Source organism: Pocillopora damicornis, chromosome 6, assembly GCF_964200805.1.
Source record: "Pocillopora damicornis chromosome 6, jaPocDami1.2, whole genome shotgun sequence".
NCBI lineage: Eukaryota > Metazoa > Cnidaria > Anthozoa > Scleractinia > Pocilloporidae > Pocillopora > Pocillopora damicornis.
Genome location: NC_142675.1, coordinates 2,178,197 through 2,193,357, shown reverse-complemented (window position 1 = coordinate 2,193,357; position 15,161 = coordinate 2,178,197). Strand labels below are relative to the sequence as shown.

Genomic DNA, 15,161 nt, shown 5'->3' with positions numbered 1-15,161 from the left:
TGGTGATGTTATTTCTTGTCTACGATGTATATAACACTTGAATACCAAGCTAAACCTATATTTCATATGTAGAAATAACTTTCATAATAATTTTTCCACAAAAGAAAAACTGCTTGCCAAAAAAATTATTGCAACAGTGGAAAAAACTTTGATTCCTGTCAGTCTTAAAATACAGCACAACAGTCAAGATATAGCTCTATACTGTTCCCAAAATAGACAGAAACAAAACAGATATAAATAATTTTGTATTTTCATAGTTTTTTCAATGTAAATTTGCTGCAAAGGGGTCAGCTTTCATTAAGCAATCAGTCATGTTAATACTAACAAATTCAAGGGGAAAAAACTAGTTTAAGCATACATGAAGCAGGAAAGTTACAAAACACAACAAGAACGTATAAAATATTTTCTAACTAGTCTGTCTTAAATTTGAGCCATTTTAGCACCAAGGTCATACAATTAACCCTTTAACTCCCAAGATCTCATTGGTAATTCTCCTTACTGTCTGTCATACAATTCCTTTGTAGTTAATTCAGAGAATTTGGTATTGGATCAATTGTGATAATCCCCCAATTGATATTTTTCTTGCTTCTCATCACTTGTCTGCTTAATATTGAACTGATATTGTAAGGAGAAATTCTGTCTTGGTCACTTATGGGAGTTTAAGGGTTAAATCATTAGTAAATGAAATACCTGGACTGTCCTTCAAATAATGATACATCTTTCAAAACAATTTACAGGTCAATGTTAGCATTTATTCAGAGTAACAGTACTTGCAAGATACTCACTTTCTGCTATTGCAACAGTCTTTATTTTCATAATACAGATGTCTTCACTTGTATAACTTTGATGAAGGAAGCATTGACTTAACTGTCAGCCACAAAGGTCTGTTGTTGTATCCCTGAAAAAAAGCAAATTAAAGAAACCATAGTATTTGATAATAAATATAAATAAAATTGTTTTAAGTATTTGATAACATTCAAAGAAACAATATTCTTTTCATCCAAACATCACAGAGAAATTGAATTAAATTTGCTCAGGTTTAAACTGATAATTCCTGAGTCCCTGACTCATAAAAGAAACCCAAAATTGAATGCAATCGCACTAGAGCTTTGTTACAAACTCAATTGTCAAAAGATCTCCGATGCTAGCTGAAAGAATAATCTTCTTACCTTGGAGGCAAAGATTGAGATGTAGATATCTATACTGTACAGATGCATTACAAAAAATTGTTGTTATATCTGGTAAAGTGGTTTTAGTCTTTCAAGTCTATTTTATAGAATAGTAAGCTCCCCTGCAGTTCTTAACCCTTCAACTCCCAAAAGTGATTAGCATGTAACTTCTCCCTATAATATCTAAACATTATCCAGCAAACAGCTCATGAGAGTATTCAAACTCATCAAGTAGAAGATGTTATCTTGATCTAACACCAAATTCTTCTAACTTATTGACAAATGAATGTGTAGCAGCTACAGGGGAGAATTAATAATCAGATCTTGGGAGTTAAAGGGTTAACTGTGAGGTTGTTTAGAGTATTCATAATCAATTGTCCCTGATGTTGTTCCCATCAGAGACAATCACCTTTTAGCTACCAGTATTTTTGACATATTAAATGGAACTTTGAACCCAGGAGTTGATCATATATTCTGATCATCCTGTTTTATGAACAATAAGAATCTGGAACACTCTGTCAAACAAGCTTAACCTAAGTATGAACAATGTAAATGACTTCAAACATGCTTTGATATGTTATTATTCAACTGCACTCCAAGAGATCTATGACATTGACAATCCCAGGACTTATAAAACTATCTGTACAAAATGTAATTCATGTAACAGCCTGAAAACAACACCAACTCCACATTGTTCATAATTATTAATCATTGATGTAATTGTTTTAATTATTTTAATACTCCTGGGACCACAGTAATTGGCTATCGCTGTTGTGGTTGCCAGCCCATTATGTCATTGTAATTTTCCCATGTTCCACCATGTTCCACGCTTCATAGCTCAGTTGGTAGAGCATCGCACCGGTATCGCGGAGGTCACGGGTTCGAATCCCGTTGAAGCCCTGATTTTTTTCAGGCTTCTTCTTTCCAATTGCTTAAATTGGAAAATTTACTGCGATGATCACATTTCACTTTCATTGTATGTATAGTTGGCAAAGCTAATAAATTAAATTAAACTTGTGAGAGAGGTACCAAAAAGTACTATTTGCAGTAGAAGTGAGTGATGTTTCCACAGCTTGAGCAGAAATCTTCATCAGGATAGAGACAACTTAAAGTCAACACTTGCCTCTACTGTCAAATTTTGCCCAAGTTGTTAGAATATTGTTTTTACTGTTGACAACATTCCTTTTAACAATGCTCCCAACTAACTGACCAGAGTTTACAAGATCAGTTTTAGTTATCTCACCCAAACATTTCCCAAATACCCTTTAATTTAATCCACTGACCACCATGAGAGACTAGCATCTAATTTCTCCTTAGAATATCACCCCTGATTCAAACATTGAGGTCACAAGAATACAAGAAATCATCACCAACTTGAGACGCTTTTGATTGTGAAACATATTCTCTTTGTTAGCAGCTTCAGAAATGTATAATAACAGTGTGGAGAATATACATACTGATGTTAGGGTGTAAAGGGTTATTCTGTAATGGCATATGAAAGAGCCTTATGAGAGCTGACATCACCTTAATACCCCAAAGCTCAAGAACATGCCGAGTTAACATTGTCAGGAGCTATCAAAACTCAAAATTCTTAGGATTAAATGCTTTAACAATAAACTGCAGGCAATCTGCAATCCCATCCATCGCGTTTTAGTTACAATTTACTATAGTTTTCATTCAGTTAGTTTAAGTTTGATTTACCAGCGGTTCTCCTTTCGTGATTAAAGCGGCATTCGGTTGTTGGTGAGGTCTGCAGTTTGCAAACTTCTCACCCCGAAATAGAGAACTTCGCTGCCAATACCGTGACCGCGATTTCTATATAGAAATTACCTCGTTTCGTTCTTAGTTAATTCAAATACTACGCCAACAATATTTACTAAATCACATTTTGTATTATTTGTAACACTACTACTGAGAGCGTAAAGAACAGTGTAGTTCACGTTATGAAATTAGGACACCAAAACTAGAGGGGATGCTCTAAAACACTGGCATCCGTAAAAGGTCTATACATCGTAAAATGATCAATACTAAACCTGCGAAGAGCCATGAGGCCACGGTAAACATTGCAAATCTTGTGTGGTTAAAAATCTCTTGACCGTATCTAATCGTAATCAATTAAACTAAATATTCTCCAGTGGGTGAGTCAAAATAATTTTTCACAGTCGCGTTCAAATTAAAATAATGTAGGTCGTAAATTTTGCGTACTGCTCGACGATTTTAAAGGCAGCATATTCATAGAGAGAATTTCCACGAGTAGTTTTTTAAATATGGGCGAGCCTGGAAGTTAAACCTTTCAGTAAGAAAACTAAGAGAAAATTTCACTCTAGCTCAAGAGATTGTACTTGTCTTGTTTAGCAGATAAAATAAACTCACCTCTCCAGCACGTTGGATCTTTCATTCAACGGCCGCCATGTTGGATTTTATCTTTTCACTGTTCGACCAATGCGCATCAAGAACCAAAAATAGTAACAATCCGACACAACAGTAACACACGAGTCAAAACAAAAACTTGTTACCGAATTTACCTATAAATCCTTGTGTGAATCGCCTGCTTTTGTCGTTTTTTCTTCCTCTTATCTCCTTAAATCAATTTTGCCGAGAAAGTGAATATCGAATGAAATTATATGGAAGTAATCTCTTTGTTGTAACGATTCCAATGAACGAAAACTTTTCTCCTAACAAAAGGTGACAGTCGTTGTTGTTACTCGCTGGCCAGCCTGCAAAGATACCCTTTAATGCCAAGGATAGGCGTTTTTATGAAAGTAATGGTTTGTGCATCACACTCTTTCGGATATGTCATGTAATTTGTGGATCAGTTTTTCACTTTTCATTCGCATCTTCCTTGGAAAAATTGAACCTACGAATTAAAACATGGAATCGCAAAAATATAGCAGAAATAATTTGGAAAGAAGGGTGTCTGGTTCTGTTTGTCAAAAAATCAAGGGACTGAATTTCCTGATATAAAGATAAGGAGTGAAAGTTTTAATGAAAACAAGGTAATTTTAACTTCTTATCTTACATTGGTTTTCAGAAATATTTTGCCTCTTTTAATTGTGCTCAAGAGGTAAAAATCTGTCAGTTCTTACGTTATCCACGACAGTTACCGTTAACAGAATATTCCCATAAACTTTACTCATTTTCTGAGTTTAAATTCCCACCAAATAAAGACATAATCTTCAAACTTGTTGTCTAAACTAAGGCTTTATTGTTTGCACACAAGTAACTTGTGAAATCGCCGGATAATGTTTCATGAAGTTAACGATATCATCTTCAAGGACTATCATTCTGAGACTGGATAGCACTGAAAATAAATTACACCCTTTAGTTTCATAAGAAAGTCTAAGTTTGAGGCTGATACTGAACGTTCATTCATTCATTCATTTTTTTTCCAACGTTCTTAACATGTTCTTAAAGTTGTGTGGTATAGTATATCAATAAATCAGTTCGGACGCGAGTTAATTGTCCTGTTAGACCACAGTTTTATACTTCCGTTACTTTATTATTTTATATTTCTCACACACAAAAAATGAGCAAAATAAAGACGTTCTTAAATGACTCTCAGTCTGGGTATGTTCTTGAAATTTTGATTAATCTCAATCTGAACGTTCTCTAAAAAAAAAAGAATCTCATGAAAAAAAAAGGGTGTAAGTCGTTTGTCAGCAAAACAAACTAAACTCCAGTTCTTCAGTGGTTAGTTACGTTTATCTAGTGTGTGTATCTTTGCCTCGAGCACCCTGGGCCTGCAGTTCATTTATATGTATTTGGCAATATCGCTTAAATTCAAATCCAAAATTTCTGAGTAAATGTACTCTCTTATGAGCTTTCTGTAGTTATCACTCATTCCAGCCACTTCCAGCCAAGGAGCTCACTTCATGCCGCTTCGGTAAACTTTTTGTAGATGACAGGCTCGTTGATTCTATTTGTTTTATGGGGCTATCAAGAAGGTACATTCTTTACTTAATTTTCATCTGAAACACCCACATGTCTATGGGATAGGAAAATGTACCACACTAAGGGTACAATTATCCACAAATCCGATTGTTTTTCAAATTTTGGTTGGTCAGAGTAAAACCCAGCACACAAATGGCTCTTGCACCTAATGGGTTCCCTCGGCAGTCAGTACGGCAACACTAAGGCAAAAGTCGACTAAAAACTATAATTTATTGTTTTCTTAATAATTTCACGAATGGCTGGACTTCTTTACCGTCTTTAACAGCACCAGACTCAAACTTAGGTGCAGCATATTTAAGCAGCTTTCGGTTCCAAGTAAAACGCGTAAATAATGCACTAACGGGTTCCCGTTCCCAGATTACGCCAGTCTTGGTGATTTCACATCCTTTGTCTAGCTCAGTGCCGTCCATTTTCATGAGTAGGAGTGGATAATACATTTGACTTTTCAAAAGGGGGCTCACATTCATAGAGAGGAATTCTTCTTTAAAAAAAGAGGGCGCTGATGGAACTTATGGTAACATCAACTCAATAACAACTAGTTTTCCCTCTGGCATTTAATTATAAATTAAAATCTTCAGATTTACTGGCTAACTAAGTAATTACCTGATACTTGTTAAATATTAAATAAATTAGAAGTGATTCACAACTGTGCATTACTACCAAATTTTCTTCAACCTTGCACTTAACGGTACTCGTATTTTAGAGACAAAACCGCATGGAAGCCTACAATAGTTATAATTATACCTGTATTAACAAAAACAGGTATAAGAAATCAGATGGAGAAGATATCTTTTTAAAGTGGCTATGTCAGCATATGAGCTGGCTGTTGAAGTACAATAGAATCTGATGAGATGAACATTATGACTGACATTCACTTTGCCTAATAGCCCACAGCCCATAATTAACAAGGTTTCTTTTGCCAGAAATCTCAATATTTTCCTGTTACAATATTTAAAGTTCTTACATCACTACATGGGTGAGCTTGGAAACCTTTATATAGCATAATTTATACCCTAATAAACCTTTAACTCCCATGAGTGACCAACAAAGAATTTCTCCTTACAATTTCAATACAAAATCAAGCAGACAAGTGATGAGAATAAAGGAAAATCTTAATTAGGGGATTATTAGTTGATCCAAAACCAAATTCTCCAAACTAACATCACAAGAACTATATGGCAGACAGTAAGGAGAATTACTAATGAGATCTTGGGAGTTAAAGGTGGTTAAAAAGATACTCATTGTTAGTACCAGAGTACTTGGAGAATATGGATACTGATGTAAGTAATGCTGATGAAAAATCATCAACAGTCATGGTCCTATGATTGCCAAAGAACCAGAAGATACTATGATCACTGCAAAACTGCATTATGTACTTAACACCTTTTTTTTAAACAACCCTTTACGACACTCTCTAACCCCCAGAGGTGATTGAAAAGTAACTTCTCTCTATAACACGCATACAATATCCAGCAAACAGGTTATAAGAATATTCAAATTTATCAGGTTGAAGTTGTCGTCTTGATTTAACTGCAAATTCATGTAACCAAGTTACAGGAAAATGAGTAGAAGCTAGAGAGAAAAATTAACAATCAGATCTCAGGAGTTTAGGTGTAAAGACTTTCAGTTGTTATATAGGCATATAGCATAACTGTTTAAACTGTTGAAAACTGTACAATACGTTAATTATTCTTAATTTGAGTGACATTTATAAGTGATTTCGTTTATCTATACATAACCAAACAGGCATGTACGCGGCATGTATTTTATTACCCCCATGCAAGCTGTACTGGACTTCCTTAAACAAGAAACAGCTTGGAAAACTTGATGTGCTCATTGCTATGGAGAGGACCAAGATTCTTTGAAAATATGGACTAAGTATATAGCTGTACACAGTGAATGATTGCTGACTCAATGTGAAAGCGATGTTGGGTAATAAGAAGAAGAACAATTTTAAGTATAAAATTCTTGAGCTATTGTGTATATTAATGAGGTGTCAAAAAGCTTGTACTGGTGATTTTTCCGAAAATACTGCACCCTATCTGCCGGTAAACACAGTACATAATAATATAATTTGTAGCCAAAAGATTACATCAGAAGTTAAATGTAAACTAAACAAATAACAAAACTATTTATTCATTGTCTCTGTTGCTCCACAAAGGTCATGGCTGATATCATAGGCTGGGTAAGACCTGGGGGCAAGGACTGCACATCATCCAGAATATTAGCTGTGACATTGTTAATCCTACAAAGGAATAAAATCAATGAAAACATTTGATGAAGTTCTGGAGTCTTACTGTTACCAGCATGCCTTGCTAAGTCTTTTTTTTTAACCCTTTGACTGCTTAGAGTGATTAGTATCTAATTTCTCCTTACAATATCACCCCTGAATCACACATTAAGGTCAGGAGAATTAAGGAAATGATCACCAACTAAAGAAGAAAAATTCTCCTTAGCAGCATCTTAGGAATTGTTTCAAGAACAGTATGGAGAATATGCATACTGATGTTAGGGTGTCAACAGGTAATGCCTTGTGCACCAAGCTTGTAAGAGCATTGATTTGTTCTGCTATTGCACATTCAGGAATGCTCAGATGTTGATATTTGAGTATGGCAACACTTGAAAAATACAGTGTGCAAAAATTTAATCCTATAAAATTAGTTACGAGAATTTGGTGTAACGTAGATCAAGAAAACAACTTTAACCTGATAAGTTTGAATGTTCTCATTCCCTCTCTGTTGCATAATGTATGGATATTACTGGGAGAAGGTACATGTTAATCAGTTCTGTGAGTTAAGGGTTAAAGGTATTCATGGAGAGTTTCCTTGACCTGGATGGACTAATCTGAGATTTTGGACTATGTTCTTTCTTACCATTCTTTTTGTTCATGGGGTAACCTTGGAACAGAATCTTTGTCTTTTGGTACCAGACCAGCTTTCAAACTTTTGAAATTTGACTCAATATTCTTTTTGTAGTCCATCATCAGAGTGCCGGCCTGATTTACAGATTGCTATTCACAGACAAAAGAGAAAACATAATCAGGAGCACTTAGAATGAACATACGCTTGGTACAGTGCTGTAGTTAAACTATTGACACCAGTCTATCAGCATAATTGGTCACAAGGAACAGTGCAAAAACAAATTCCCAAAGCATGGACACTTATGTTCAGTGTGGGGAACAACCCTGCAAAACAGCAAACTTTTCAACAAGCCTAATGAAGCTGACAAATATCAACCAGCCTATCACTAAGCTACTGAGCAACAAAGACGCTCTATGGTGAGCTGAGTCACTGCAATGTTGTATGCAAGACAAGTGGCATGAGCACACCTGGGAATTGCCTTCAGCTCACTGTAAAGAGTCTCTGAGACTGAGTGGTGAAGCACTGATTAGGTTCACTTCCTCGTGGGACTCAAAATTTTTCCTAAAACCGATGCTTCTGAGTTTGAGGAAAAAATCATTACCAAGCTCAAAATGAACCATCTTTCTTACTCAACAAGAATTTGTTATCACTGAACTTTGCCACAATCAAAAACCAAACCTTTCTCATGATTAAGAAAGATGTTTTTTGTCTTGTCACAAGCACGGGACAAAGAAAAAATTCTGAGTCCCCATGAGGAATTGAACCTCTGACCTTCAAATTCTATGCATCAATGCTCTACTACTGAGCTACAGAGACTCTACAGTGAGCAAGGTCTATTACGAAGTTCATATGACATGCATCCTGCATACTGCTAGGATCAGCAATGATTATAACCATAGAAAGTATTAAAGAAGGCAAAAAAATGGTCTCAATAGCACAATCATTTCCTAAATTCTGTGAATGGAATCTTCCTTACAAGAAAATATGAAAAACAAACAAAGACAATTTGGGTAATGTTTTAATTAAACAGTATCTTACATAAAGCAGCGCAGTCTGATGAGCCATGTATTTATGATTGGTGAGGTTGAAGGCATCACTGTTCAGCTGATGACTCAGTGTTATAAGCTGGTTCAACATTCTAAGGTGTGGAAAATATCCTGAAACAATAACCACAATCAACTGTGATGCAAGTCACGCTCAAACATATTTTTTATGTTAATGTTTGATAGTTGTAATTCACATAACTAATTTTGGTTATGAGAACTTGGTGCTAGATCAAGATAGCAGCTTCTACCTGATAAGTTTGAATATTCTCATTACCTGTTTGCTGAAGAATGTATGCATATTGTAGGGAGAAGTTTTATGTTAATCACTTCTGGGAGGAGAAGGGTTAAGAGTTGGACAATGTAAATTATTGCTTTCTATGTTATTTTCATATTCTTAAATCTTTGGTTCTAGTATTTTTGTTTATTTGGTCCTTGATTTTTCATCATTAATTTTTCCACTATGTGCCATGTGATCTAAAGCAATGTTCAATACACCAGATTTAGAGTAAATGTCCAAGCATGGTACACAGTTTTAAAGGCATTATCTCAATTGACACACAACTGCGATCAAGAATGCAACATCAACTTATCAAATAGATTCCAAGTTGCCATGCGTCTTTTCAGTAATAGATCACAGATGATGTCAAAATGTGGTAAGAACAAAAGAGTGGCACAACCGAGAGTGTCACTGATGTTCTTACCACATTTTGGCCTCCTCTGTGATCTATTACTGAACAGACGCACAGCAACTTGGAATCTATTTGTTTTATATATATAATAAAGAATTAGATTGGGTGCATAACTGATCTTATTATATAGCATGTTATATATTATACCTTTCTGTTCTTCTGTAATTTTTTTGGCTTGAGCCTAAGAGTAACAGATGATCATGTGTTCTGATTCTCAAGGTGAGAGCAGTATTGAGTACTGGACTATTATTTCACGAGAGTGCTTGAGGTCTGAACAACCTAAATGGAATTCATCTTTATCCTTTACCCTGATGATAAATTCAGTTCAGGTTGCAAAAACATCATCCAGTGTCAAAGCAATAGCTGTTCTCTGATCTACTCTCACCTGGTCAATGAGACCACATAATCAAATGTTTTCAGTCTTGTTGTCTCTTTAATGCATTTTGCTTCTTTGAATCAAAAGAGTCAGCATCTGTATCAACTCTTCAACCCTTAACACTTTAAACCCTAACATCAGTATGCATATTCTCCATACTGTTCTCTAGACATTCCCTAACACACTGACAAGGAGAATTTGATTAACAATCAAGAGCTTCTTTAGTTGGTGATCATACATTTCCAAACATGCTGACTTCACTTTACTTTACACTTTTATTTTTATTTTCATACATATTTACAAGAAATTCCTTTGACCTACAGATAGCAAATGCCAGCTGAGGTGGGTCAATTTTTTTTTTCTTAACTTACTTTATTTAAGCACACTAGAAATAAAACAGAAATGAAGAAATGTACCATAAAAAAGACAAAAAGATACACAAGAAAAGAAAAAAAAAAGAAAATGACAGATGTTCACTTGTAGAGGAAAGAAAGTACTAGAGTTTCTCAGTGTACAAAACATATTGTAGCACTGGTTCAAATTAGTTCAAATTTGCTGAGTTTGAATTTTAGCATTATCTCATTGGGCTTCAAGTAAGAATCTTCAGTTTCTAGGATATTGAGAAGAGCTCTTTTTGTTTCTTTTTTGAAGGAGTTCTTTGAACAATTTTTTATATTCATTAGGTATCTCATCACTGACTTTCAAGACGTTTCTTTGCATTTTAAGCCTGGAGTACTTAACGCTAAAGAGTTGTGACCTTGATGAGAAAGTAGTATGCGTATGGATGTTTGAAGTTCTTATAGAAGAAGAATTTGTTTAACAATCAAGCACTTCTTTCCTTGGTGATCATTTCCTTTGTTCTCATAACCTTAATGTTTGATTCAGGGGTGATATTGTAGGGAGATTTTGGTTGCTAATTTCTCTAAGGGGCTAAACAGTTAAGAGTGACTAGCATCTAATTCCTTCTTACAGCATCCCCCCTGAATCAAACATTTTAAGGTCATAAAAATAAACGAAATGATCACAAGATAAAAGAACCCTTGGTTGTTAAACAAATTCTCACTATCAGCACTATGGCAAATGTATACTCTAGCAAATGGAATGGAGAATATGCACACTGGTGTTAGGGTGTTAAGGACTGACCGCTTTTCCGTCAACTCACATGATAAGTTTTTCCGAATTCAATTACACTTTCACAATCATTCATTCATGATAGTCTACAGACATAAAATAATCTGTCAGGTTTAATGTCCCTATCCTTTAATTTGCTCAAAGCAGTTTAATATTCAAAACAGTATCAAAATATCATGGAAAAGAGAGAAATTCAGATACATAAGAAAAAAAATTACCATCCATGGAAGATTTCTGGGTTTGAAATGCTGGTCTCTCAGGATTTATCAAATATGAAGTGACTTTTGGAAACAGTAGAGACAATCCAGTCTGCCGCAAGTAATCCTAAAAAGTAAATTGTCCATGCGTCAAGATCCCAAAAAAAGTGAGAGAATAAGGAAGGAATGCAAATGCCATCTGACAATAGAAGACATTTATGTCTCTTTCCCAAACCAATCAAAATTTAAGAATCTGCTCTATTTGCTTTTAAACAAATTGGTTTGTACAATAAATTCTATCATCTATTGTACGATCCCCTTAAAAACTGCACATTAAGTGATTCTTAACCCTTTCACTTCCAGTAGTGATTACCATGTAACTTCTCCTTATAATATTCAAACCTTATCCACCAAACAGGTATTGAGAATACTCAAACTCATCAAGTATAAGTTGTTTTCTTGATCTAACACCAAATTCCTGTAACTTATTTACAAGGAAATGTGTAACAGCTGGATGGGAGAATTAACAATTAGATCTTGGAAATTAAAGGGTTAAAGTTCACATAATATTTTTTCTAACTTTCCTCAGTTTTTTTTCTAAGATAAGGATATTTGAAGCTTACAATAAACAAGACAATAGAGTCATAACTGCTCATGCATAACTACATAGGGCACTATTCCCCTGAAAAACCACTTGAGTCTTAAAGTGAAACACAAGATAGAGCTAACAACTACAAAAAAATTCCTGCACAATATTTCCTCAAATAAGCACCCACACTCTACTCAATGCCCTCCCCTGAATGAGCACTCCACCCCCTAGGCCATGGTTTCAAACATGCACCTCCCTGGAATAAATTGTTCCCACCCCCCCCCCCCCCCAGGGTTAGGGTTTTATTGTGATTAGTAGGGATACCATAAAAACCTGTTTCTAATTTGTCACTTCATTTACAATTTTTCAAGCTTCAGCTACAAAGGAATCAGTACAGAAGAATAGTTTCTTTTCCATTCCAATAAATTCTATTCCCATGAGCTTGCAGAGTAGCTGCATATGTATTATCTGCTTTGTAACCCTTTAACTCCCATGATTGACCAGACAGAATTTCTCCTTGCAATATCAATACAACATCAAGCAGACAAGTGATGAGAATAAAGAAAAATATCAATTAGGGGATTATAAGTTGATCCAATACCAATTTCTCCAAACAAATATCACAATAACTGTATGGCAGACAGTAAGGAGAATTACTAATGAGATCTTGGAAGTTGAAGAGCTAATTTTTCCTATTACTGCACTAACTTGATAAGCACCCCCCTTGTTTAAGCACCCTCCTTCAAATAAGCACCCCTCTTTTAGGCAAAATTTTAAATGAGCACCAAGGTGCTTATTCAAGGAAATAGGGTATTTATGCTTAATGTGTATGCTAGATGTTCAAGCAAGTACATATCTGAAGTAATGATTAAAGGTATGTGTGCTACACTGCACCTGAGTAATTAAAATATCTCATCAGAGAGAAGAAAACATTGATATTAATAATTATTGTTCCTTAACAAATCATAATTTATCACAGATGATATCTGACTTACTTTCAAAGATGGTTTAGGATCTGGAAGAAAATGGATCATTTCTCGCATTTTCTCAAAGAGTACTTGTGCTGAAACAAAATATATAAAAAGGAAAACTTATGCCATAAATATGACTAAATGAATAAAAACTTTTCTTTTAAACAAATTATTTTTTTCTGTAACAAATATTTGAAATCAAGGGTTTTCACTTTGTATAATAGTTATTGAGGATTTGGATGACAATTAAAATTCTACAGATACCTTTGAGTAAAACTTTTAGCCAAGGTAACTTCTGAGTAAAACTTTTGGCCAAGGTAACTTTTGAGTAAAACTTTAAGCCAAGGTAACTTTGTTAAAGCAGGATGAGTTATAATAAGCCCTGGCTGATTATTTCAGGGAACTCTAAACAGCATTTTTATCCTTGCCGTATGCAGGAAGTTTGTCATCATGGATCAAGTTGACAGCCTAGCCTGCCACAAGTCTCCTACAACTCACTGTGGTAGAGCACGCAAAATACTAGTCCGAAGGTCATAGATTTGACTTCTATTGTGAGCACTTAAGAGTTCCTTTTCTCCAAGGATGCCTGTGTCACTCACTGAGTATTGTCTTCTTTCATCTTCTTTCTATTTCAAGATTTAACTCTTGTTTCCCCAAAACAGCTTTGAAAAATAACTTAGAGATGAAAATGTCCACATTTTCTAAAGAATTCAAGACTATGTACAAACCGTTCTATTCGTTAAAATAGTTGATGAATACGTTGGGAATTAAACATACGTAGCCTGCAGATGTACCTTTTGGTTCAAATTTGTTTTGATATTCCACTTTGTGGCCTGCATCGATCTTTCCCATTGTTGTCTGAAATCGAAAAACAGATTTATCCCAAAATTGTTATCTGTTTATGAAAATTCTTGCAACTCGATAAATCAATACATGATGGAGAATTGATTAATGCATCGATAATGATCAGCGCGAGGGGCTAAAAACTACCTTTGTGTGTTTTTGGTGACTTGATTAACTAAGACAAAAAAAAGGAAAAGTGAAATAAACTAAACAAGATAAAAACGATGGAAATGTTCCTTACAGCGTACTCCTTCTTGCAAAGTGGCTCCAGTTGGGAACACAAAGTCAGAACTTCAATAGCAACATCGTCTGGAGAAAACTGAACCTTCCAAAGTGGCTCATGAAGGCGGACCTCAACTGCAGGATGCGAGGAAAACAGGTGAATTTGCTTGCCTGGTTGATATTTACAACCTGGCGAGGACTTCGTAATAGAAGGACAACACGCACAAACCTTTGAATGAAGGATCGTAGGCAAGAGGCGCACATAATGGCCCAGGAAGAAGGGCTCGGTCTAAATTCATTTTTCGAATTTTAAGCCTTTGCAATGTTGAATTATCTGCGCATGAAATCTGGAAATAAACTTCCTGCACAGGACGCCATGACAGCTGTTCAGATCGATACTTCATATAGGATTCATTAATCATCGCACGTGCGGTGGTGTTCTTTCGATGCGCCGCTGACCAACATTAGTTAGGAGGGGGAGAAAAAGGGGGAAGGGTGGGGCAAAATGGGAAAAGCTCGAGGGGGAGGTAGGGGGGGTCCTGCTTTAGTGAAAGGCGATTTCATCGTTAAAGGTCTGAATGAAAAACGAAACAAATCGAACAAACGCACAGATGTTGGGCTAACTGGTGAACCAATGGGTTGAGCAGCCTAAAACATGGAGTTACCCGGCTGAGTTTTGAGGGGAACTAATAAATTGACAGGGTCTATAGAGGAAGACGGTTAGAGGAGTGGGTTGGGGGGGGGGGGTAAGAACAGGACTGTTGGTAATTAAACAGATAAGTAGATTAATCTCAATCATCTCTTATCTGTTCCAGGCAGTTGGACAGTTAAAATGGATACTGAAATAGTTCACAGAAAAACGAAGCAAAAAAGAGGAAAGTTTGGTCGGGTTGAAAAAAAGGGGATTTAAGTTGCATGATGTTCCTTCATTTATTTGATCTGCCGCTAGTGTGGCACTGTTAATTTGTATATTCCTTTTGGATAACCATACATCTGGATCAGGTCAAGTCATCTCATGAATTAAACTTAACATTTAAATCAACAACAAAGATAGTTTTGAGTTGATTTACATACGTTTCCCAAAATTTCGACTTGCAGTACACAGTCAAGATGTTG

The 15,161-nt window shown here is 35.5% G+C and overlaps 1 protein-coding gene across 1 annotated transcript; it reads right to left on the bottom strand.

Moving 5' to 3' along the window:
- Positions 1 to 5,659: 5,659 nt before the first annotated feature.
- LOC113666577 (uncharacterized) lies at positions 5,660 to 14,503 on the bottom strand. The gene is made up of 8 exons (XM_089209997.1): positions 14,275 to 14,503; positions 14,065 to 14,180; positions 13,775 to 13,838; positions 13,005 to 13,072; positions 11,442 to 11,547; positions 9,020 to 9,138; positions 7,994 to 8,130; positions 5,660 to 7,365 (listed from the first exon to the last, which is right to left on the bottom strand). The coding sequence occupies exons 1-8, from the start codon at positions 14,465 to 14,467 to the stop codon at positions 7,257 to 7,259; spliced, it is 912 nt and encodes a 303-aa protein (XP_089066123.1). The 5' UTR covers positions 14,468 to 14,503; the 3' UTR covers positions 5,660 to 7,256.
- Positions 14,504 to 15,161: the final 658 nt, after the last annotated feature.

Bases quoted from the DNA above. Each gene is read 5' to 3' on its own strand.
- LOC113666577 (XM_089209997.1), bottom strand. From the start codon at position 14,467: ATGATTAATGAATCCTATATGAAGTATCGATCTGAACAGCTGTCATGG. The intron at 9,139-11,441 runs GTAATTTTTTTT...TTATTGTTTCAG, and splicing joins CCAGAAATCTTCCATGGATG to GATATTTTCCACACCTTAGA. The intron at 8,131-9,019 runs GTAAGATACTGT...GTCTGTGAATAG, and splicing joins ATCAGACTGCGCTGCTTTAT to CAATCTGTAAATCAGGCCGG.